Source organism: Myxine glutinosa, chromosome 6, assembly GCF_964187855.1.
Source record: "Myxine glutinosa chromosome 6, kmMyxGlut1.1, whole genome shotgun sequence".
Taxonomy (NCBI): domain Eukaryota; kingdom Metazoa; phylum Chordata; class Myxini; order Myxiniformes; family Myxinidae; genus Myxine; species Myxine glutinosa.
The window spans coordinates 15,270,763-15,295,190 of record NC_136266.1 but is presented as its reverse complement, the minus strand read 5'-3'; the positions used below and the strand labels follow the sequence as shown (position 1 = coordinate 15,295,190).

Below are 24,428 nucleotides of genomic sequence, written 5' to 3'. Positions count from 1 at the left end.
GCCCCTGACGAGGAGCTGACAGCCAGCCCCTTCGTGGTAACCCCGTGGAGCGCATGGGCAATGGCGGCTAACCACGCCGGAGTGAGGACGCACACTCCCCGCGCCGCGCCGCCCCCAATCTCCTCTGTTGTTGTAGTTGTTGTTGTTGTTGTTGTTGTTTCATGGGGAAGATGGGAGGAGGTAAGGGGAGGTCCTAAACTCACTACTGGTGCCATACAATCACATTCTGGTGCAACGAAGAGTCAGAATTAATGGAAACGAGTCCTTAACTGACATAGACTAAGAATAACTAGCAAGATGTCCGAAAGTTGTCTACGTGAGATGCGGTGGACCTGGGCACGACATTTAATGGGGGAAAAAGGGGAAGGTCGGTTCTACAGAGTGTTATTTACAGGCAATGGGACTAGGGAATGGGGGATTGGGGATAGTTGGGGAGTATTGGGGAAATAGGGGAATATTTACAAGCGGATATGGAGGCCAAATGCCATATCCGCAACAGTATCATGCAAGGATTTCTACTCTTACCATTTCATGGAGAGAGACGAAGAGGTCAGCTATGTCTTGAGGTTTGGCCGTGTCACCTGTCAGCTCATGGTAGACAGCTATGCAAAGATGGAAGCTGAACGCCTTCTGTACATCAGATTGAACCAATCAAAACTACGTGCTGAAGAGTACATCCATCTGAAGGATGCCATAGTTACAGATGGCATTAATCCAGAAGACATTGGCCAGCCAGTTATTCTTCCGTCCAGTTTTACTGGTGGCCCACGGTACATGGCAGAAAGAACCCAGGATGCTATGTCATATGTCAGAAAGATCTATTCATCACTTTCACCTGCAATCCTGCATGGCCTGAAATCAAGAATGTACAAGATTCCAATCTACGACATGACATTATTGCCAGGGTATTCAGTGAAAAACAGAAGAAACTGATATGGTTACTGAAGAAAGGGATGATCTTTGGAGATTTGGTAGCGTGGATGTACACCATTGAGTGGCAGAAGCGTGGCCTCCCTCACTCTCACACCTTGATTTGGTGCAAAGACAAAATCCGACCAGACGATATAGACAGGATCATATCAGCAGAACTGCCAGATCCAGAGATGGACCCAGAACTGTTCAAGACCATCTCCACACAAATGATTCATGGGCCCTGTGGCAGCATCAACCCTCGATCTGTTTGCATGAAGGACAACAAATGCCAAAAAAGATTTCCCAAACAACTTCGCCGAGAGACAGAGACTGGTGATGATGGATATCCAGAGTATCGCAGGAGGAGCACTGGCGATGGGGGACACACTGCTGAAGTCAACATTCGCAGTGTGGGAGAGTACAACTTTGACAATCGGTGGGTTGTTCCCCACAACAAAATGCTCTGCAAAATCTTTAATGCACACATCAATGTGGAACTGTGCAGCTCAGTTAAGTCCATCAAATATGTATGCAAGTATGTCAATAATGGCAGTGACATGGCAACATTTCAAGTCGGTGACAAAAAAAGGTCAGATGAGATTAGCAGGTTCCAGTCAGGCCGATATATATCAACAAACGAAGCAGTGTGGAGGATCCTTGGATTTAACATTCATGAACGCTATCCAACTGTCATCAATTTGGCCGTACATCTGGAAAATGGACAAAGGGTCTATTACACTGCAGAAACTGCCCAAGCACGAGCACACGGGCCACCTCCTCAGACTACGTTGACGGCTTTCTTCAAAGTCTGCATAGAAGATGACTTTGCCAAGACTCTTCTGTACAATGAAGTCCCTACCTACTACACATGGGAGAACAAAACGTGGAATCGCAGGAAGAAGGACATGCCAGTAGACAATTATCCTGGAGTTTATGCCAGCAGCGCAATTGGCAGAGTCTACACAGTTCATCCAAAGAACAGAGACTGTTTCTTTCTGCGCCTTCTCCTGCACACTGTCAGAGGTCCAACATCCTTTAAAGATTTGCGACGGGTTAATGTTCAAGATTGTGCCACCTTCCGCGATGCCTGCTGACTCCATGGTCTATTGGAAGAAGATGAACATTGGAAAAAAGCCATGGATGAGGCAGCAGTCTCACAGGCACCAAAACAACTACGGCAGCTGTTTTCCATCATATTGGCAGCATGTGACATTCAGGATCCAGAGAAGCTCTGGGAGGACCACAAAGGAAATATGTCTGAAGACTTTCTTCACTTGGCCAGACGTCAGAACCCTGGTGTGGATATTGATTTAAACTGTGCAATCTACAATCAAGCCCTGATTGAGCTAGAGAAGCACTTGATTACCTATGGAACCACTATGGCAAATTGTGGAATGCCCCAACCAGAAAACAGCATTGAGGGAATGGCTCAGGAGCTTCTGAGGGAAACAAACTACAACATGGAAGGGCTGACCACATTTGTAGAGCAGAATGTCCCAAGAATGGTTGAGGACCAACAGCAAGCCTTTACTTCTATCCTGAAGAATGTTGATGATGATGCTGGCAAGATATTCTTCCTCGATGCTCCTGGCGGGACAGGAAAAACATTCCTCATTAATATCATCCTGGCCAAGGTTCGTCAAAAGTCGGAAATTGCTCTGGCTGTGGCCTCAAGTGGAATTGCAGCTACACTTCTTGAAGGAGGAAGGACAGCACACTCAACTTTCAAACTGCCTTTGGATTTGACCAAGCAAGACACCCCAACCTGCAACATTAGCAAGAATTCAGCAAACGCCAAGATCCTTCAACAGTGCAAAATCATCATCTGGGATGAGGCTACGATGAACCACAAGCAGGCATTCGAAGCAGTGAACAGAACACTCCAAGATATTCGCAACAACAAGAAAATCATGGGTGGTGTGACAACTGTTCTGGCTGGAGACTTTCGTCAGACTCTCCCAGTCATCCAACGGGGCACAAGAGCAGATCAAGTCAAGGCCTGTATCAAGTCTTCTTATCTCCTCTGGCCACATGTGCAAAGACCTACCCTGAATACCAACATGAGAGTCCACCTTCTTGGTGACAACACTGCAGGGGCGTTCTCAAGCCAGCTTTTGAAAGTTGGCAATGGCCTATACCCTCAAGATGCATCAGAACAAATAATTCTACCATTTGGACAGTTTGTTGAAACAAAAGATGACTTGATCAAAAAGGTCTTTCCCAATATGGAGACCCAGTTCCAGGACTCATCATGGCTTGCCGAAAGAGCCATTTTGGCCCCCAAGAACAATGCTGTTCAAGAGATCAACAATTTGCTCCTCCACCAACTTCCCGGTCATGAAAGACATTATGATTCTCTTGACAAAGTGACAGATGAAGATCAGGCAGTAAACTTCCCAACTGAGTTTCTCAACAGTCTTCAGCCTCAAGGACTCCCAACACACAGGTTGATTCTCAAGGTGGGAGCACCAATCATGCTTCTAAGGAATCTTCATCCACCAAAGCTGTGTAATGGAACACGATTGACAATCCAGCAAATGATGCCGCATGTCCTAGAGGCAACCATCCTCTCAGGACAATACAGAGGAGAGAAAGTATTCATTCCAAGGATACCACTTATTCCACCTGACCTTCCATTCTCCTTCAAGAGGATTCAGTTCCCCATCAGGCTATGTTTTGCTATGTCCATCAACAAGGCGCAGGGGCAATCAATGAAGGTTGTACGCCTGAACTTCACAGAACAAGTGTTTGCCCATGGCCAGCTGTACGTGGGCTGCTCGAGGGTTGGAACACCAAGCAATCTTTATGTCTTGGCACCAAGTAAGAAAACCAGAAATGTTGTATACCCAGAGGTTTTGAGAAATTGAAAATTGACAAAACGTCATGTCGGCAATGTAGTGATATTGCTCTAAAATATACATGTTCTTTTCATCATATATTTGTCTTATTCTTATTCAACCCGGGCGAAGCCGGGTACCTCAGCTAGTATATATTGTTGCGGATATGGGATTTGGCCTCCATATCCGCTTGTAAATATTCCCCTATTTCCCCAATACTCCCCAACTATCCCCAATCCCCCATTCCCTAGTCCCATTGTCTGTAAACAACACTCTGTAGAACCGACCTTCCCCTTTTTCCCCCATTAAATGTCGTGCCCAGGTCCACCGCATCTCACGTAGACAACTTTCGGACATCTTGCTAGTTATTCTTAGTCTATGTCAGTTAAGGACTCGTTTCCATTAATTCTGACTCTTTGTTGCACCAGAATGTGATTGTATGGCACCAGTAGTGAGTTTAGGACCTCCCCATACCTCCTCCCATCTTCCCCATGAAACAACAACAACAACAACTACAACAACAGCGCGCGGGGAGTGTGCGTCCTCACTCCGGCTCGGTTAGCCGCCATTGCCCATGTGCGCCGACGGGGTTACCACGAAGGGGCTGACTGTCGGCCCCTCGTCAAGGGCGGAGCCCGGTAACCCCCCGCACCCAATGAGAAGCAACGGGCCGATTCCATCTGGGGCGGAGCTAACGAGCCGAGGGCGTGTCACTCCCCGCTGGATATACGCAGCCACTTACCGGACGTGACGTCAGATGCGCCCCCAGCTTGGAGAAAGAACGTCACCTTCTAGCGCTGAGAGAGACCTCCCGCATCTCTGGACCGGACCAGGTCGATTCTGCCCCTGAGCCAAGGTGCACCTTGAGCCTCGACTACCTGCCCTTCCTTGCCATCAATCCCCGTGTGAGTCAGTTTTGTCCTGTTTATCTGTGGTCTGTCGGGGCTACTATAAGACCGTGATTAAGTGCCTACCTTCCTATGCTGTCTCTCTCGTCCTTGTAATCTAACGTTCCGAAATATTATAACCTCCTCCGGAGGTCTTGAGAACTGTACCCTGGTGTCGTGTCATTTTAACCCAGCCGTTGTGTCCTTTCCTCAATTGATTGAGCGTAGCGCGACTCGGCCAACGTTCGAGTATAATCGGGTAAAATGTTACAGACGCGGTTGTGGATGTTGGTTTACCGAGCGGTTTGGTATGACCGCGTCTGCACAGTTTACCCGATTATACTCGAACGTTGGCCGAGTCGCGCTACGCTAAATCAATCAACGGACTCCGTGATGGGGACTGGGGCTTGAGACAGTGTCCCACGAACGAGGAATTCCCAGTAAGCGCGAGTCATCAGCTCGCGTTGATTAAGTCCCATCTGGGGTGCCAGGGCCGATTCCATCTGGGGCGGAGCTAACGAGCCGAGGGCGTGTCACTCCCCGCTGGATATACGCAGCCACTTACCGGACGTGCGTCAGATGCGCCCCCAGCTTGGAGAAAGAACGTCACCTTCTAGCGCTGAGAGAGACCTCCCGCATCTCTGGACCGGACCGGGTCGATTCTGCCCCTGAGCCAAGGTGCACCTTGAGCCTCGACTACCTGCCCTTCCTTGCCATCAATCCCCGTGTGAGTCAGTTTTGTCCTGTTTATCTGTGGTCTGTCGGGGCTACTATAAGACCGTGATTAAGTGCCTACCTTCCTATGCTGTCTCTCTCATCCTTGTAATCTAACGTTCCGAAATATTATAACCTCCTCCGGAGGTCTTGAGAACTGTACCCCTGGTGTCGTGTCATTTTAACCCAGCCGTTGTGTCCTTTCCTCAATTGATTTAGCGTAGCGCGACTCGGCCAACGTTCGAGTATAATCGGGTAAACTGTGCAGACGCGGTCATACCAAACCGCTCGGTAAACCAACATCCACAACCGCGTCTGTAACATTTGGTGTCGAGGAGTTGGATTCGGACCTGGGACTAAATTCAGTTAGGCCCAAATTTTGGAACACCAATTGTACCATTAGGGTAACATTTTGGTGTCGGGAAGTGGAATTCGATCCGGAGCGCGTTTCATGCGCTCGAAATTATAACGGCGAAATTTGATTTTGTTTTACGAAAATAAAAACCCGAATTTTGAAAGTCGCGCTATGGTAGACCAAGACGGTTGGGTTCCGGTAGAAGAGAGTGAGGCAGGGTCGATCCAGGACCAAATTGAGGGACATGAGGAGAGCGAAGCAGTGAGGGTAGCAGACGCACGAAATGGCGCCTCGCACATGGCCGCGGCGACCACGCCCGCGACCGTGGTAGCGCCGCTGGTGGATTCGAACCTTTTCCTCCTGCAAATGAGGGCCCTTATGGAACAAATGGGGAACCGGATGGATGCTCAGAGTGAGCGATTGGAGGGCCAAATGGGGGTAATGGGAAACCAAATGGGGGTAATGAGGGACGAATTGAGGGCTGATAGTGAGCGATTAGAGGGCCAAATGGGGGTAATGGGAAACCAAATGGGGGTAATGAGGGACGAAGCGAGGGGTACCGGTGAGGGGTTAGACAATAATTTTAAGGGATTAGACAAGAAATTTGGGAAATTAGACAATAGATTAGGGGAAATACAGGAGGGGTTAACGGGGGTAGAAAATAGAATGGCTGCCCAGGAGAATCAAATGGAAGGGATGCAAAAGGGGTTAGAGGGGTTAGAAAACAGTATGGAAGGCAAATTGAGGGACATGAGGAACCAAGCGGAAAGGGAAGTTAAACAAATGGGGCAGCAGATAGAGGGGGTCAGAATGGGGGTAGAAACCAAACTGGATGCTCACAGGGAGGAAATGGAGCAGATGAGGGTGGCATCTGGGCAGGAGATGCAAGTGATGGGAGAGGAGATCAGAAGAGGTGTGAGTGAGGAGGTCGGAGGAGTGCGCGAGGAGGTGAGGCACTGTAAGGAGCGCATGGAGAAGGAGGTGAGAAAGGGGACTGTAAAATTGCAAGGGGGCATAGAGGACCTGACGCAGGAGGTGGAACAGCTGACGGAGGGACAAAAAGGACTAACGGAGCAGGTTCAAAGGAACACTGCGGTATTAGGAGGGTTAAAAGCGACACAGAAAGAACTAAAAGACGACTTGGTAGCGACGAAGAGGGAATGTCAGATGGTACGTGAGGGACTGACAACGAGGTTGGACGAGGTGATAGAGGTAATGGAGACGAAGGACCGGCAGGTGAGGACGCACATGGAAACGGTCAAGGTAGCCTTGGAGGACGAGCTTGAGGAGACGTACCGGGGAATAAAGGAGGTGAAGCAGAAATTAGAAGAAGTGGAAGAAGGGGTGAGCGAAATTAAGAAGCGACGGAGAGGGGATAAGAAAGAGATAAAAGAGGAGATAAAAGAATTGGTCCAAAGTCTGTGTTCGGATCGTGATGATGTGCTCATTAACCGGATGAGGGATTCGCAGGTGATGGAGGAGAAGCGAAGAGGAAGAGGACCCGGTGTAAGTGGTGACCAATATGGTCGTGCGTATGATGCGCCAGGGGATTTAAGAAGCTTGGGGGTCGAGATGGACCCGGGTGTTCGTGAGAGGCCGTTGGTGAAGTGTGCGACAGGTCTGGTGTGCGAAAAAGGAGGTGTGCGAGAAAGTCCGACTCTGGGGTGTGTGAGGAAAAAGTGCGTGCCAAGGAGTGAGGGTGCTGGCGAGCGTGAGTCGGTCGTAGCGCGTGTGCGAGGGAGCACATGGGAGCGAGTAGTGAGGAGTGTTACGGAGGGTGTAAAGGGAGAATGCACGCCTGTGGTGAGTGTTACAGAGGATGTAACGGGAGAGGGTGTGCGAGAAAGGTGTGTGACGGACAGGTGCATGGGGAAAGAGTGCGCTGTCAAAAGTAAGGAAGAGTGTACACCTGTGGTGAGTGTTACAGAGGGTGTAACGGGAGAGTGTGCGCGAGAGAGGTGTGTAACGGACGGGTGCATGAGGAAAGAGTGCGCTGTCGGGAGTAAGGGTGAGTGCGTTGTCAAGAGTGGTGGTGAGAGTAGTACGAGTGACACGGAGCGTGAGTTGGTGGTGACAGGTGAGAAAGGAAGCACACCTGGAATGGTAGAGCGTGAGTGGGAATGCACGCTGGAATTGGTAGTGAGGCACGTGGTTGGGTGTGCGGGTGAGAGCACACCTGTGATTGTCACAGAGGAGGTGACCGAGGAGGGGGCGCGAAGAGGTGTGTTGGTGAGGTGTGCGAGCGACGAATGTGTGCCAAGGTGTTCGGTGGTCAGGTGTGTGACCAAGTCTGTGAGTGGAATGAGAGTACCTGGGTGTGTAAGGAAAGGTACGACGAGGAGCATGGAGACGGCTGGATGTGTGAGCAAGGAACGGGCTGCGGGGTGTAAGCATGCAGGTGAAGCATCGACGTTAAACGGAGCAGCGGTTAGGTCGACTTTTAGCCGAATCGGGCCCTCGGTGCGTGCCGGGCTTCGCTTTGAACGGCCGCGTCCGTGCTCCACTAGGCGGAGCGGGCAGCTGGATAGGAAGGGTCGTCATGGCGACCACTTTTTGTTGAGGCATTCCGGCAGGTCGAGATCGGGCCATGGGATGGCTCCGTGCCGAGATGGTGCGTGGGATCTCGGCCCGGGTAAACCTCCTTCCCTGCACCGAATGCGGGACGTATCCAGCCGCCGGCACAAAACAACCAGCATCCATTGCTCGGCTTTACGAAGCCGGGCTTTGGACAGGAATTGGCGCACCGAGAGGCATTAGTGAGTAGACTGTGTGACGAGGTTAGTGTTTTGGCCCCAAAATTAGAGAAAAACAAAATTTGATGATTGGCAAAGGAGTGGCAGTAATGATTGGCAGATGATGGGCAGTGATTGGCAAATTTTTTGATTTGTTGAAATTTGATGTGCAAAATTGGTAGTGAGCGATGGGCCCGGTGGGTAAGGGTGGCATCCCTGCCACCCTTCCCATGGGGGGGCAAATGCGCTATAGTTTATGGGGTGTATGGCAGTGAAAACTAGCCCGGGTGGGTTAGGTTATATTGTGTGTAGGGATCTAGCGAAGATGACATTAGGTGACGTTAAGGTTAGTTAGTGACTGATACCTGTAGTGGGGACGCAGGTAGATTAGTATGGATGATAATGACGAGGGAGCGCAATAGTTTAAAGGGACGACTGGGAAGCGCAAGTTTCAGAAGGGAGTAGTTAGCTGAGATGATGCCGTGTGTGTGAGAATTGAACAGGTGTGAGAACTGGACAGGTGTGTGGAGCAGTGTATGAGTAGTGAGTGTTGTGGATCAGCACGAATGCGCTTGGGGAGAGAAGGGTGCAGGTGGCACCAGGTGTGAGAGCACAGGTGTGCAATTACAGGTGTGTGGAGAGAGTTGGAGTAAGTGGTACGGAGTGGTGTGCATGGTGCGAAGGTGTTGATGGGGGAAGAGTGGACCCCTTTCACGAGTACCCGGGGCGGGTAGTGTAAGTGTTAGGTAGAGGGTATAGGTAAATTGTGGTTGGATATTGGCATTTGTGGTGCGGTTGCAGAATGGTATTGTGGCTGGGTGCATTAGTGTTGTGGAAATGGCTGGGCGTGTAGCCTGTTAGTGTGTGTAGTTGGTTGGGCACTCCACCACTGTGAGGATGTCGGCCAGGTGAGGCCGCAGGTGGGCTCTGGGAGCCGGTAGTTGTGGATGGGGCCCGAGGATCCGGAGGACGGACCCGGGTAGCCCAGTGCCAGAGAGGGCACCGAGTGGGGAGAGCGCCAGAGGGCCTTCCCCAGGTAGTTAGGTTAGGGTAAGGAGCAGGTAAGCTCGGAGGCAACTGCAGTGGTGGAGGTGTGCAGGTGGGTAGACCCGCTGGGAGAGGTACACGCCACAGCCCAGAAATTGTGCGAGGGCACCGGGAGATGAATCGGGGGAGTGAGACCCCAAATTGAAAAGCACCACAATTTGGTCAATGGGAATTGGTTTTTAGAACCCATAGTGTAAGAGGGCCAATGGTTTGGCAGGAGAAAGACCCCGGGTAATGTAAAGTTGTTAAAGTCATTTAGGAAATAGTTAGGATTGATGAACCTGTCGCACCATACGCAGCCACTTGCCTGAGGTGATGATGATGACTCCACACCTGTGTTTTCTTTGTTCTGTGTGCAGGAAATGAGAATTGCTGTGTGGATTTGTGAGACGCATCACGACGTGGATGAGACATTGGGGTGATTCCATCTCTCCCTCCTTAGGAGGGACTGATGATGAATTGATGATGGCAAATTTTGATGTTGAGTTGGAGATGGCAAATTTTGATGAGAGTTGGGAATGGCAAATTTGATTGGTTAGGAGGGAGAGAAGACGAATTTGGTTTATGGGAGGAACGGGGAAGACAGTAGGGACATTTCTTGATTTGTAAAGTAGATGTTTATGGGTAGTGTTGTGTTTTGTGGATACAGTAAGGGGTAAGGGAGGGGCAATGTAGGTTACCTGGTGGGGGGGGGGGGGGGGGGCGTACGGTAGGAACGTACCTGTCTCACCTGGTTCCCATGTGCCCCCAGTGTGCATCATCTTGTATTGTGTGCACTTTTGCGCCCTTACCACCTTACTCACTTGTCTTCTTCTTTTGTCTCCCACCTCCGAGGATCTGGCTTTGGGGCAGAGAGAGAGGAGAGAGAGGTGCTGGCTCCGCAGTTGTGGGCCTGCACTTTCGCTGCTTGCTGCCGGGATCGATACACCATATGGACCGCAATTTTTGTGGCCGCCCACCATGGACCGCAGTTCTTTTGCGGCCAAGCACCACCCATTGATGGACCTATGGGTCAACGTGGCACCTATGCCATACAGGTGAACCACTAATAGTTGGCCCCCTGACGGCCACAATACAGAAATGGACGCGGTTGGCGCCTTTCTTTATTTTTAAAGAAGCCAGAAGGCCAAGTGCACCACATGAAGGCAAGACCAGCGGCAGAACATCGGCCGGCTGCGACACCACACCATGATTATTAAACATTTTATTGGTGCACCGGATGGTGCTGACTGTGTGATGGGGTGGTGCTTTTGGTGCTTGGAAGGGGTGCTCTGCACATTATTAAAGGCCGTAAGGCCACAGAGCACTCGTGGGTTGGTGTATCGATGCTGGCATGCGTGCTCTCTCTATGCATAACATCTGCAGGTGTTCCTCCAAAAACAGGTCCTGGATCGTAGTGTAAATATCAGTGTAGTCTTATGTAAATAATGCTCCCTACCGGCTGTATGTTTAGTTTGCGAATTCTTTCCGCGATTCGGTTATCCTGTGGGTGTGTTTCTGTGAGGAGAAGGGTGCAACGTCGCAGGGGGACATATTTACTCATTTGTGAATATCTGTAAAACTGTCGCACTCAGGGTAGAGTTAATAGTAGAGGGAACTACATCTGAGTGCCACACTAAAATAGGTAAAAATTTATCGGGTCGGGACGCCCCGAGGGTAGAGAAGGGTGCAATGTTGCGGATATGGGATTTGGCCTCCATATCCGCTTGTAAATATTCCCCTATTTCCCCAATACTCCCCAACTATCCCCAATCCCCCATTCCCTAGTCCCATTGTCTGTAAACAACACTCTGTAGAACCGACCTTCCCCTTTTTCCCCCATTAAATGTCGTGCCCAGGTCCACCGCATCCAACGTAGACAACTTTCGGACATCTTGCTAGTTATTCTTAGTCTATGTCAGTTAAGGACTCGTTTCCATTAATTCTGACTCTTCGTTGCACCAGAATGTGATTGTATGGCACCAGTAGTGAGTTTAGGACCTCCCCATACCTCCTCCCATCTTCCCCATGAAACAACAACAACAACAATTACAACAACAGCGCGCGGGTAGTGTGCGTCCTCACTCCGGCTCGGTTAGCCGCCATTGCCCATGTGCGCCGACGGGGTTACCACGAAGGGGCTGACTGTCGGCCCCTCGTCAAGGGCGGAGCCCGGTAACCCCCCGCACCCAATGAGAAGCAACGGGCCGATTCCATCTGGGGTGGAGCTAACGAGCCGAGGGCGTGTCACTCCCCGCTGGATATACGCAGCCACTTACCGGACGTGACGTCAGATGCGCCCCCAGCTTGGAGAAAGAACGTCACCTTCTAGCGCTGAGAGAGACCTCCCGCATCTCTGGACCGGACCGGGTCGATTCTGCCCCTGAGCCAAGGTGCACCTTGAGCCTCGACTACCTGCCCTTCCTTGCCATCAATCCCCGTGTGAGTCAGTTTTGTCCTGTTTATCTGTGGTCTGTCGGGGCTACTATAAGACCGTGATTAAGTGCCTACCTTCCTATGCTGTCTCTCTCGTCCTTGTAATCTAACGTTCCGAAATATTATAACCTCCTCCGGAGGTCTTGAGAACTGTACCCCTGGTGTCGTGTCATTTTAACCCAGCCGTTGTGTCCTTTCCTCAATTGATTTAGCGTAGCGCGACTCGGCCAACGTTCGAGTATAATAGGGTAAACTGTGCAGACGCGGTCATACCAAACCGCTCGGTAAACCAACATCCACAACCGCGTCTGTAACAATATATATATACATATATGGATATAATTACAGTGGGGGAGAAAAGGGGTAGATTACAAGGTAGTGAGGTAAAGGCACAGAAGAGATAGGCACTTAATTACAGTCTTATCTTAGCCCAGACAGACCACAGACAAACGGAACAAGGCTGACTTACACAGGGATTGATGGCAGGGAAGGACAGGTAGTTCGATAGCACAAGGTGCACCTTGGCTCGGGGACAGGATCAAGCACGGTCCAAGAGATGCAGGGAGGCCTCACAGCGCTCGGAGGTGGCGTCTTTCTTTCTCCAAGCTCGGCGCGCATCTGACGTCACCTCCCTCTTCCTGCGCATGCTCAGCGGGGAGTGACACGCCCTCGGCTGGTTGGCTCTGCCCCAGATGGGACCGGTCCGCCGCTTCCATTGGGTGCGGGGGTTACCGGGCTCCGCCCTTGACGAGGAGCTGACAGGGAGCCCCTATTTGGTAACCCCGTCGAGCACATGTTCGATGGCGGCTCGCTGGGAAGGCCTCATGCCCTCCCAACACCCCCTACCAACCAAGCCGGAGTGAGGACGCGCACTCCCTGTGCACGCCGCCGCCGTTGCTGTTGTTGTTGTTGCTGAACCGTGAGGAAGAGCTGTGGGGAGGTATTGGGAGGTCCTAAACTTCCTAACGGTGCCATACAATCACATTCTGGTGCAACGAAGGGTCAGAATTAATGGAAACGAGTCCTTAACTGACATAGACTAAGAATAACTAGCAAGATGTCCTATAGTTGTCTTACATGAGATGCGGTGAACCTGGGCACGACATTTAATGGGGGAAATAGGGGGAGGTCGGGTCTACAGAGTGTTGTTTACAGAAAATGGGACTAGGGAATGGGGGATTGGGGATAGTTGGGAAGTATTGAGGAAATAGGGGAATATTTACAAGCGGATATGGATGGATGCAAATCCCATATCTGCAACATTGCACCCTTCTCTACCTCGGGGCGTCCCGACCCGATAAATTTTTACCTACGTTAGTGTGGCACTCAGATGTAGTTCCCTCTACTATTAACTCAACCCTGAGTGCGACAGTTTTACAGATGTTCACAAATGAGTAAATATGTCCCCCTGCGACGTTGCACCCTTCTCCTAACAGAAACACACCCACAGGATAACCGAATCACGGAAAGCATCCTCAAACTAAACATACAGCCGGTAGGGAGCATCATTTATACAAGACTGATATTTACACTACGATCCAGGACCTGTTCTTTGAGGAACACATGCAGATGTTATGCATAGAGAGAGAGAGCACGCATGCCAGCATCGATACACCAACCCACGAGTGCCCTGTGGCCCTACGGCCTTTAATAATGTGCAGAGCACCCCGTCCAAGCACCAAAAGCACCACCCCATTATGCACAGTCAGCACAATCCGGTGCACCAATAACGTGTTCAATAATAAATGCACAATCAAGTGTCCATGGTCACCGGTGGTGTCGCAGCCGGCCGATGTTCTGCCGCTGGTCTTGCCTTCATGGAGTGCACTTGGCCTTCTGGCTTCTTTAGAAATAAAGAAAGGCGCCAACCGCGTCCATTTCTAAATTGTGGCCGTCAGGGGGGCCAACTAAAAGTGGTTCACCTGTATGGCATAGGTGCCACGTTGACCCAGAGGTCCATCCACGGGTGGTGCTTGACCGCAAAAGAACTGCGGTCCATTGTGGGCGGCCACAAAAATTGCGGTCCATATGGTGTATCGATCCAGGCAGCAAGCAGCGGAAGTACAGGCCCACAACTGCGGAGCCAGCACCTCTCTCTCCTCTCTCTCTGCCCCAAAGCCAGATCCTCGGAGGTTGGAGACAAAAGAAGACAAGTGAGTAAGGTGGTAAGGGCGCAAAAGTGCACGCAATTCAAGGTAATGCACACTGGGGGCACATGGGAACCAGGTGAGACAGGTACGTTCCTACCATACGCCCCCCCCCCCACCAGGTAACCTACATTGCCCCTCCCTTACCCCTTACTGTATCCACAAAACACAACACTACCCATAAACATCTACTTTACACATCAACAAACGTCCCTACTGTCTTCCCCGTTCCTCCCATCAACCAAATTCGTCTTCTCTCCCTCCTAACCAATCAAATTTGCCATTCCCAACTCTCATCAAAATTTGCCATCTCCAATTCATCATCAGTCCCTCCTAAGGAGGGAGAGATAGAATCACCCCAATGTCTCATCCACATCGTGATGCGTCTCACAAATCCACACAGCAATTCTCCTTTCCTGCAACACAGAACAAAGGAACACAGGTGTGGAGTCATCATCATCACCTCAGGTAAGTGGCTGCGTATGGTGTGACAGGTTCATCAATCCTAACTATTTCCTAAATGACTTTAACAACTTTACATTACCCGGGGTCTTTCCCTGCCAATCCATTGGCCAACTTACACTATGGGTTCTAAAAACCAATTCCCATTGACCAAACTGTGGTGCTTCTCAAGTTGGGGTCTCACTCCCCCGATTCATCACTCGGTGCCCCCGCACAATTTCGGTGGCTGGGTCGTGTGACGCTCCCAGCTGGTCCGCCCACCTGCACACCTCCACCACTGTTGTTGCCTACCGAGCTCACCTGCTCCTCACCCTAACCTAACTAACTGGGGAAGGCCTTCTCGCACTCTCACCCCCTCAGTGCCCTCTCTGGCACGGCCTGCCCGATCCACCACCGGGATCCTCAGGCACCCACTGACACTAACGGCTCCCAGAGCCCACCTGCGGCCTCACCTGGCCGACATCTAACAGTGCCGGAGTGCCCAACCATTCACACTCATACTAACAGGCCACACGACCAGCCAATTTCACCACACCAATGCACCCATCCACAATACCATTCTGCATCTGCACCACAAATGCCAATATCCAACCACAATTTACCTATACCTTCTAACTATTCTTTAAACTACCCTCCCTGGGTACTCGTGAAAAGGGGTCCACTCTTCCCCCATCCACACCTTCGCACCATGCACACCACTCCGTACCACTTACTCCAACTCTCTCCACACCACTCATTCCAATACTCCATGTATTCCACACACCTGTACTTGCACACCTGTGCTCTCATACTTGGTGCCGCCTGCACCCTTCTCTCCCCCAAGCGCATTTGCGTTGATCCACAACACTCACTACTCATACACTGCTCCATCCACCTGTTCAGTTGCACACCTGTGCAATCACACCTGTTCAATCCTCAAACACACGGCATCATCTCATCTAACTACTCCCCTCTGAAACTTGCGCTTCCCAGTCACCCCTTTAAACTATTGCGCTCCCACGTCATTATCATCCACACTAATCTACCTGCATCCCCACTACAGGTGTCATTGTCACTAACTAATCTTAACGTTACCTAATGTCATCTTCTAGGGCCCTACACACAATATCCTAACCCACCCGGGCTAGTTTTCACTGCCATACACCCCATAATCTATAGCGCATTTGCCCCACCTCATGGGAAGGGTGGCAGGGATGCCACCCTTACCCACCGTCATACGGCGCGAGTGGGACCTTGTGGGACCACCTCGTATGTGAGTCGCTGCCCGCCTGCTGGACCCTGTGCGTCGCCCCTTGCGGGGTCAGCGCGGGGCCGAACCGGCCGGGCCCCCACAGTACATTACCCCCAAGGGGCTCTCGTGCCTCCCCTGTCCCTCTAAAAACTACCCCTGTTGGTGTCGATGCATGGGTCACACTTCCGCAACCCGCTACCCATTCCATACCACCACAACCTTGCTCACTCACACCTCGCACCTCTCCCATCACCGGACCCTCTCGCTCGCACCCTCGTTCCATACCCTCCGGACCAGCCATACACCTCACTCTTGGCCTCTCACGAACATCCGGGTCCATCTCGACCCCCAAGCTTATTAAATCACCTGGCGCATCATACGCACGACCATATTGGTCACCACTTACACCGGGTCCTCTTTCTCTTCGCTTCTCCTCCATCACCTGCGAATCCCTCATCCGGTTAATGAGCACATCATCACGATCCGAACACAGACTTTGGACCAATTCTCTTTACTTCCTCCTTATCTCTTCTTATCCTCTCTCCGTCGCTTCTTAATTTCGCTCACACCCTTCTTCCACTTCTTCTAATTTCTGCTTCACCTCCTTCATCTCCTCGTGCGCCCCTTAAGTTCTTCCTCTAACTCCACCTTATTTTTTCTATGTGCTCCCGCACCTGCCGCTCTTTAACCTCATCACCTCTACCACCTGTCTTCAGTCCTCATCTGACACTCTTTTAATTACCCCTACGTCCTTGTTCTCACTCTCTGTGTCGATTTAACCCTCTATTACGCTGTGTTCTTCTTACCTGGTCCCCAACCCTTTGTCCCACTGTCAGTTGTTCTCTCCCAGCATCAACTTCCTCTATACACCTTGCAATTTACAGTCTCACCTTTCTCACCTCCTTCTCCTAGACGCTCCTACAGTGTCACACCTCTCTCACCTCCTCTCGCACTCCACTGTCTGATCTCCTCATCCATCACTTCACTCTCTGCCACTCATCTCCTCCATATCACCCTATGCCATCCAATTTAGCTTCTACCCCCATATGACCCCCTCATCTGCTCCAATTCCTCCTTTGAGCATCCAATTCCGCTTGTCACCCTCATGTCCCACCACTCTATCCTTCCCACTGTTTTTAACTCCCTCCCTGAACCCTCATTTCTCAATCCTACCATACTGTTTCTCTAGAGCGGCCATCTGTTATACCCCGTTTCACCCTACCATGTATCTCTTCCCTAATCTATTTGTCTAATCCCTCTATTCTACTCCCCTAACCCTCTGATCTGGGCCCCCATCCTTTGTTCTAACCGTTCCCCCCATTTCTCCTCTTTGCCCCCCATTCTGCCCCCCAATCGCTCACTATCTGCCCTCATTTGCTCACTCTGAGCATCCATCCGGTTCCCCATTACCCCCATCATTCTGCTTTCCATTTCTTCGCTATTCTTGTCCATAAGGCCTTCATTTGTATAAAAAGAAGGTTCACATCCACCAACGGCGCTGCTACGGTCGCGGGCGCGGTCGCCGTAGCCATGTGCGAGGCGCCATTTTGCGCGCCCCGTAACCTCGTGCGCAAGGACGCCATTTTGCGAACCTGCCGCCCTCACTGCTTCGCTCTCCTCATGTCCCTCAATTTGGTCCTGGATCGACCCTGCCTCACTCTCCTCTACCGGAACCCAGCCGTCTTGATCTGCCATAGCGCGACTTTCAAAATTCGGGTTTTTTTGTAAAACAAAATCAAATTTCGGTGTCTTTATAATTTTGACCAAATTTTTTCCTAGATGTTTTTTTAAAAAAAATTTGGTTTGGGCCTCGAATCTCACTCCTCGACACCAATTGTTACGGATCGCGGTTAGATGTTATTTCGACCGAGCGGTGGTGTATTACCGCGACCTAACAGTTATTCCCCGACTAGACCCTGATTCCACCCAAACGTTGACCAAATCGCACTATGCTGCTAAATCAATGATGGAAAGGACACAACGACTGGGATAGATGAAACGACGCAAAGGGGTACAGTTCTCAAGACCTCCGGAGGAGGATATAATTACAGTGGGGAGAAAAGGGGTAGATTACAAGGTAGTGAGGTAAAGGCACAGAAGAGATAGGCACTTAATTACAGTCTTATCTTAGCCCAGACAGACCACAGACAAACGGAACAAGGCTGACTTACACAGGGATTGATGGCAGGGAAGGACAGGTAGTTCGAAAGCACAAGGTGCACCTTGGCTCGGGGACAGGATCAAGCACGGTCCAAGAGATGCAGGAGGCCTCACAGCGCTCGGAGGTGGCGTCTTTCTTTCTCCAAGCTCGGCGCGCATCTGACGTCACCTCCCTCTTCCTGCGCATGCTCAGCGGGGAGTGACACGCCCTCGGCTGGTTGGCTCCGCCCCAGATGGGACCGGTCCGCCGCTTCCATTGGGTGCGGGGGTTACCGGGCTCCGCCCTTGACGAGGAGCTGACAGGGAGCCCCTATTTGGTAACCCCGTCGAGCACATGTTCGATGGCGGCTCGTTGGGAAGGCCTCATGCCCTCCCAACACCCCCTACCAACCAAGCCGGAGTGAGGACGCGCACTTCCTGTGCACGCCGCCGCCGTTGCTGTTGTTGTTGTTGCTGAACCGTGAGGAAGAGCTGCGGGGAGGTATTGGGAGGTCCTAAACTTCCTAACGGTGCCATACAATCACATTCTGGTGCAACGAAGGGTCAGAATTAATGGAAACGAGTCCTTAACTGACATAGACTAAGAATAACTAGCAAGATGTCCTATAGTTGTCTTACATGAGATGCGGTGAACCTGGGCACGACATTTAATGGGGGAAATAGGGGGAGGTCGGGTCTACAGAGTGTTGTTTACAGAAAATGGGACTAGGGAATGGGGGATTGGGGATAGTTGGGAAGTATTGAGGAAATAGGGGAATATTTACAAGCGGATATGGATGGATGCAAATCCCATATCCGCAACAATATATATATATATATATATATATATATATATATATATATATATATATATTTTGTCGCGACTCCGGCTGTTAAATGCTTCCGGCCCGGAATACTGACGTTAATGTCCGGGCTTCAAGTAGTCCACGGGGTGGACAAAGAGAACTCAATAAACACAACTGTGTTTTAACCGGCCTCTAGGGGTAGGCACGATGATTTATTGGCTCGATCTCAAAAACAATGGATGGTAACCGAGTGGAATACACAGCACAGAGCCTGCAGGAACTGTCGGCACCCGAAGCTCCAAACACGACACAGGCAATATGACTCACAGTTCCAATCTACGATATCCGGGAATCACTCGTTCTCTTCCGGAGTTACGCACTCTTAAAATACCGAACTATAAACGATCAGCACAACTCGGCTGTCGTGAGGCTTAAAAAATCCCCGTTTTTTCTATTTTTTCACTTGACGCCTTCGAGCCACGTCCGTCGCACAAGATGGCGGCCGGCTCTCTCCCCCTCCACCAATCGCGTGCCGAATAGCCACCCAATCGCGTGAGGCTGAAAGGAGGTCACGTGACGTGGTGGGCGGGGCACTAATTTGGTGAGAACAGGTGGTTTCTCACAATATATATATATATACTGTATATATATATATATATATATATATATATATATATATATATATATATATATATATATATATATATACATACATATATATATATCCTGTGGGTGAGAATGCATGTGTTTGTTTAACCATGTGCTTCATTCAGTCTGAAATAAAAACTTCAAAATAAATAAATAAATAAATAAATAAATACGAGGGGTCACTCGGTCCCACTTCTGAACCTCCGACCATGAAGCCTATAAGCCATGGATAACCCGGTGACCTGATGGGTTGCTTGAAGCAGTCAAGGATGACTAAATCTGGTAGGGTCCCTGCGCAAAAGGTCGTGTGACCTTCCCGGTGATCCAGCTTTATCCCAGTTTGGCCAGAGTTTAATTGGCAGAGATTGTTCCATGGACATACTATGGTGGGTGGTGTAATACCCAACCTTACTGGCGGTTATTTAAGGACGAAAGTCCATCGGCTCAGGCAGTTGGATTTGAGGAAGGGGAACTAAAAGTTGCAGAGAAAGACAGGGAGATACAGTCACGTGAAAAAGTAAGTACACCCCATGTAAAGTTTTGACTTTTTCAACATATTTCAACATACAGCTATTTTATCTTCATTTCAACAATATTGACAGATAAAGGTGATATAATATAACAAATATCATGAAACATTTACATTTTGTAGTCCATTGTATAATTTAAATAAACATAAATGCAAATATCGCATGTGGAAAAAGTAAGTCCACCCCTACATTTATCACTACTTCAAATACCTAAAATTAGAATCAGGTGCACCAGCTCAGGTGCAAATGATTAGAACATCGTTAGAGAGGATCTTGGAGGAACCTGTCTTATTTAAACCTCAGACATTTAGTTTGGTTTGCTATTTGTTGTTGAAGTGTGCAGCGTCACCATGCCGAGATCAAAAGAGCTCTCTGAGGCCTTCAGAAAGAAGGTTATAGATGCCTCAAAAGAGCTCTCTGAGGCCTTCAGAAAGAAGGTTATAGATGCCTACGAGTCTGGGAAGGGATTTAAAAAGATCTCCAAACAATTTGAAATCAATCATTCGACTGTCCGGAAGATCATCTACAAGTGGAGAAGATGCCAAACAACTGCCAACTTGTTCAGGCCAGGCCGCCCCAGCAAGTTCAGCCCGAGAACAGACTGCAAGATGCTGAAAGAAGTCTTTAAGAACCCCAGAATGTCATCACGGGACCTACAGGTAGCTCTTGCCACTGTTGATGTCAAAGTGCACAAGTCTACCATTAGAAAGAGGCTGCACAAATTTGAACTCCATGGGAGGTGTGCCAGGAGGAAACCTTTGCTGTCCAGAAAGAACATCAGGGCAAGACTAAAGTTTGCCAATGAACACCTCGGCAAAGACCAGCACTTCTGGAGCAATGTGCTCTGGACAGATGAGTCAAAGGTAGAGCTATTTGGCCACAGTACCAGAAGACATGTTTGGCGAAAACCAAAGACAGCATTTGACCACAAGAACCTGATTCCAACTGTAAAGCATGGTGGTGGAAATATTATGGTTTGGGGCAGCTTTGCTGCATCAGGGCCTGGGCAGCTCACCATCATAGAATCCACTATGAATTCTTCATTGTACCAGAGGGTGCTTGAGGATAATGTGATGCCATCTGTCGGAGAGTTGAAGCTCAACCCAAGGTGGACCTTTCAACATGACAATGACCCTAACCATACCAGTAAATCCACCAAGGAATGGCTGAAAAGAAAGAAATGGAGGGTTCTGGAATGGCCAAGTCAAAGCCCGGATCTAAATCCCATCGAGATGGTGTGGGGGGATTTGAAACGAGCTGTGCATGCAAGAAACCCCTCAAACATCGCACAGCTGAAAGAATTCTGCATGGAGGAGTGGGCAAAAATTTCGCCCAGTCGATGTCAGAGACTGGTAGACAGTTATAAGAAATGCCGACTTGAGGTTGTTTCTGCCAAAGGGGGCAATACCACCTTTGGAGGAGTGGGCAAACTCCTCCATAGGTGGTATTGAGGAAGGGAGCCGGCCGGCAGGCTCTCGTGCCAAGGGTGTACTTACTTTTTCCACATGCGAAATTTGCATTTATGTTTATTTAAATTATACAATGGACTACAAAATGTAAATGTTTCATGATATTTGTTATATTATATCACCTTTATCTATCAATATTGTTGAAATGAAGATCAAATAGATGTATGTTGAAATATGTAGAAAAAGTCAAAACTTTACATGGGGTGTACTTACTTTTTCACGTGACTATACACAGGATGAGTCATGAGTCCTAAGCCAAGGTTTTAGCTGCTTATACTACATTGGTTTATAGTTTATACTATTATGTTTGTGGGGGTAGGCATGGAATACCTTAGGAAAGTTAGAATCATGCAGGTTTAGAATGCTCCGTATGCCGTGAAGAATCTCGATGTAGTAAGTAGGCCGTCTGCCATTTTCCTTTGTTCATGCAGGTGTGATTTTGCTTGTGGGCTGAGAAAGGAAGACGAAGAGGTACGTCATTCTCTTTCTTCTGGTCCTGGCTGTGTGGCGGACCATCGCTCCTCTCGTGCTCACTCGTGAAGATAACCTTTGGAGCATTGTGGAGTTTTTGCAACGTTGGAGGAGGGTGTGTTTTTGGACTGTGGTGCCTTTCGGGGGAGCTGGGGCCGCGTTGCGCTTGGCGGTGGAAGCGAGTAAGGGCTGGTTGAGTGCCTGCCTGGGAATTTGCCTGGAAAATGCCTGGGTATTTTCTGATGCGCGGGTTCGGCGCCATTCTCGGGGCGCGTCCCGCACAAGCGGCTACACCGGCAGCAATGACCAACGCGCCCTCGACGCACTTTGAGACCAGAGTTGAGTGCCGGCCGGCAGGAACATCATTTATTTTTATTTAATCTTTCCCCTTGTTTGTATACGAGTCTGAGTGGAGACGTCTCAATTAGGAATTAAAGTTTTTACCTCACCTTTCATTTTTGTCGCTTGCATTTATTTTCATTAAATCCCTTATTTTTGCATTTCATTCTTGTATTGTGGATTTTGCTGTCCCGTATTTGTGTTTGTGGGTTCGGATTAACCCAGTGTCAGCCTTCCCAATTAGATAAGGCTTCAGGCCTTTCCCACGCGCACCAAGGACAATCCTGCCAAGGTTCGAAGTACGCCGCCGAGTTAAAGCTCGTTTCGACTATTTGTCTGAGGCCGGTCTTCATCGGCCACGGACAGGACAATACCATCTCCCAGGGTGAGCCATAAGCCCCAGGAGTAATAACATATTACAGTAATACAACAATTACATTACCTCCTTAGACATCGAGTGCATGCATATGACGTCCATCGCTGTCACTGCACAAAATAATTTTTTTCCACGTGCAGTGTGAAAACCGAGGCAAAATACCATGTGTTATGTAGCAAAATACCATGTGTTATGTACCAAAATACCATGTAACTGTTGCTGCGTTTTTGCCTGTGGAAGAACTGCTGAAATCGATCTATCCGGGTTCTTCCCAACATCTTTGTTCTTTTCACATTTCTTTCTACTTTTTCATATTTCTCTTTATTCATTCGAATTTTTGCTTCTTTGTTATTTCTCTTTCTTCATCTATCTGTCTTAGGAGAAGTGAATTCTTGCAGTAACTTTTCTGTAAGTTTCACTTGGCTGCGCTTGATGGATTTGAGGGTTGTGGAGTGGCAGCTGAAACCAGTAACCTATCCAGGTTCCTCCTGATGACTCCATCTTTGCTCTCTATTTCTTCTGGTTCCTTCTGATGACTCCAATGCAGTATTTGGTTTTCCGTTTCATGTGTTATGGTACCAGAATACCACGTGTTATGGTGCCAAATTCTTCCTGAATGTGTTGTTTCAGTTCATCAACAGATGCCATGCGATGTTCTGCAACCTTAGGTTTGCTGTACTCCCACAGAGCATTGTCACAAGTGGTCAGGTCAGGACTGCGCGGTGGCCAAATAAGTGTTGGCGAAGACCTGCAAATCCAATAGTTTTGAAAAATTTGATTGAGGTAATTTCATACTAAACATGCATGATGTGCAGGTGCCCCATCATGTTGGAAATAAATCTCATGGGCTAGTCCATGTTCAAGTTCAGGTATGAGGTAATTCTCCAACATATGCAGATATGACTGCTGGCTGACCGACGCATCAAAAAGGTAAGGACTAAGGACCAATGAGGTGGTGGGCAGATAATGCCACCCAAACCATACCATGTGGTGGATTGTCTTGCACTTCAACATAATGTAGATTAGCATCACTCCAAAGGTAAACATTGTTTGGAGATTAACTGAATTAAATAGCACACTCATCACTAAACATAACCGTTGATCTTTAAGGAATTGTATCGAAGTGCTGCAGCAGTCACAAGCTGTCAATGTGTTTTCATGATCTGCTTTTGACGATTCACAAATGACAGTTGTTGTTGTTGTATTGCCCCAGTCAGTTCTGGTTGAACATACCAGCGGCACGGAGATAGCTGATCGATCTCACAGGAGCGACCGAGAGATCCCTCACATCCAAGATGATGTGCTCCTGCTTTCGTGAAACCAGGACCACACAGTCTTCCATGATACATGCATCTGCCCGGCAGTGGTTGCAGGTGTCGTCAGTTGTGTCGTCGAGTCTGTGTTTGTAATGTAAAAATTGGGAGTGGTGTCCACAGCAAAGGTGTGAAAAGTGAACACGATCAGACCTGGGGAATAGTTTCTCTGTCATCAATGGAGTGGGGGGTTTGTGCCCAAGATACTGTTTGGGCCCAGGTTGTTTGTTGCGTTTATGGTGATGTGGGTGTTGATGTGTTTTTCGTGGTTTCCGTTGTTTCACGGTGGATGTTACAAAGGATGTCACTGTTGTGTCTTTGTGGTGTAGTTTTAATGTGTCAAGGGGCTTGTGGGTGGTTGTGTTATTGGGGTTGGCATTTGCCGAAGTGATGGCATGGGTGATTGTGGTTGGCATTTGCGAATGTGATGGCATGTGCGATTGTGGTTGGCATTTGCGAATGTGATGGCATGTGCGATTGTGGTTGGCATTTGCGAATGTGATGGCATGGGTGATTGTGGTTGGCATTTGCGAATGTGATGGCATGTGCGATTGTGGTTGGCATTTGCGAATGTGATGGCATGTGCGATTGTGGTTGG

At 49.3% G+C, this 24,428-nt stretch overlaps 1 protein-coding gene across 1 annotated transcript; it reads left to right on the top strand.

Moving 5' to 3' along the window:
- Positions 1-531: 531 nt before the first annotated feature.
- Positions 532-23,392, top strand: LOC144892705 (uncharacterized). Its single transcript, XM_078780999.1, is given in 7 exon segments — positions 532-799; positions 802-1,935; positions 2,026-2,459; positions 3,183-3,732; positions 22,897-22,985; positions 23,148-23,225; positions 23,333-23,392. Coding segments are annotated over 7 exon segments (2,613 nt in total).
- The last annotated feature ends 1,036 nt before the right edge of the window (positions 23,393-24,428 follow it).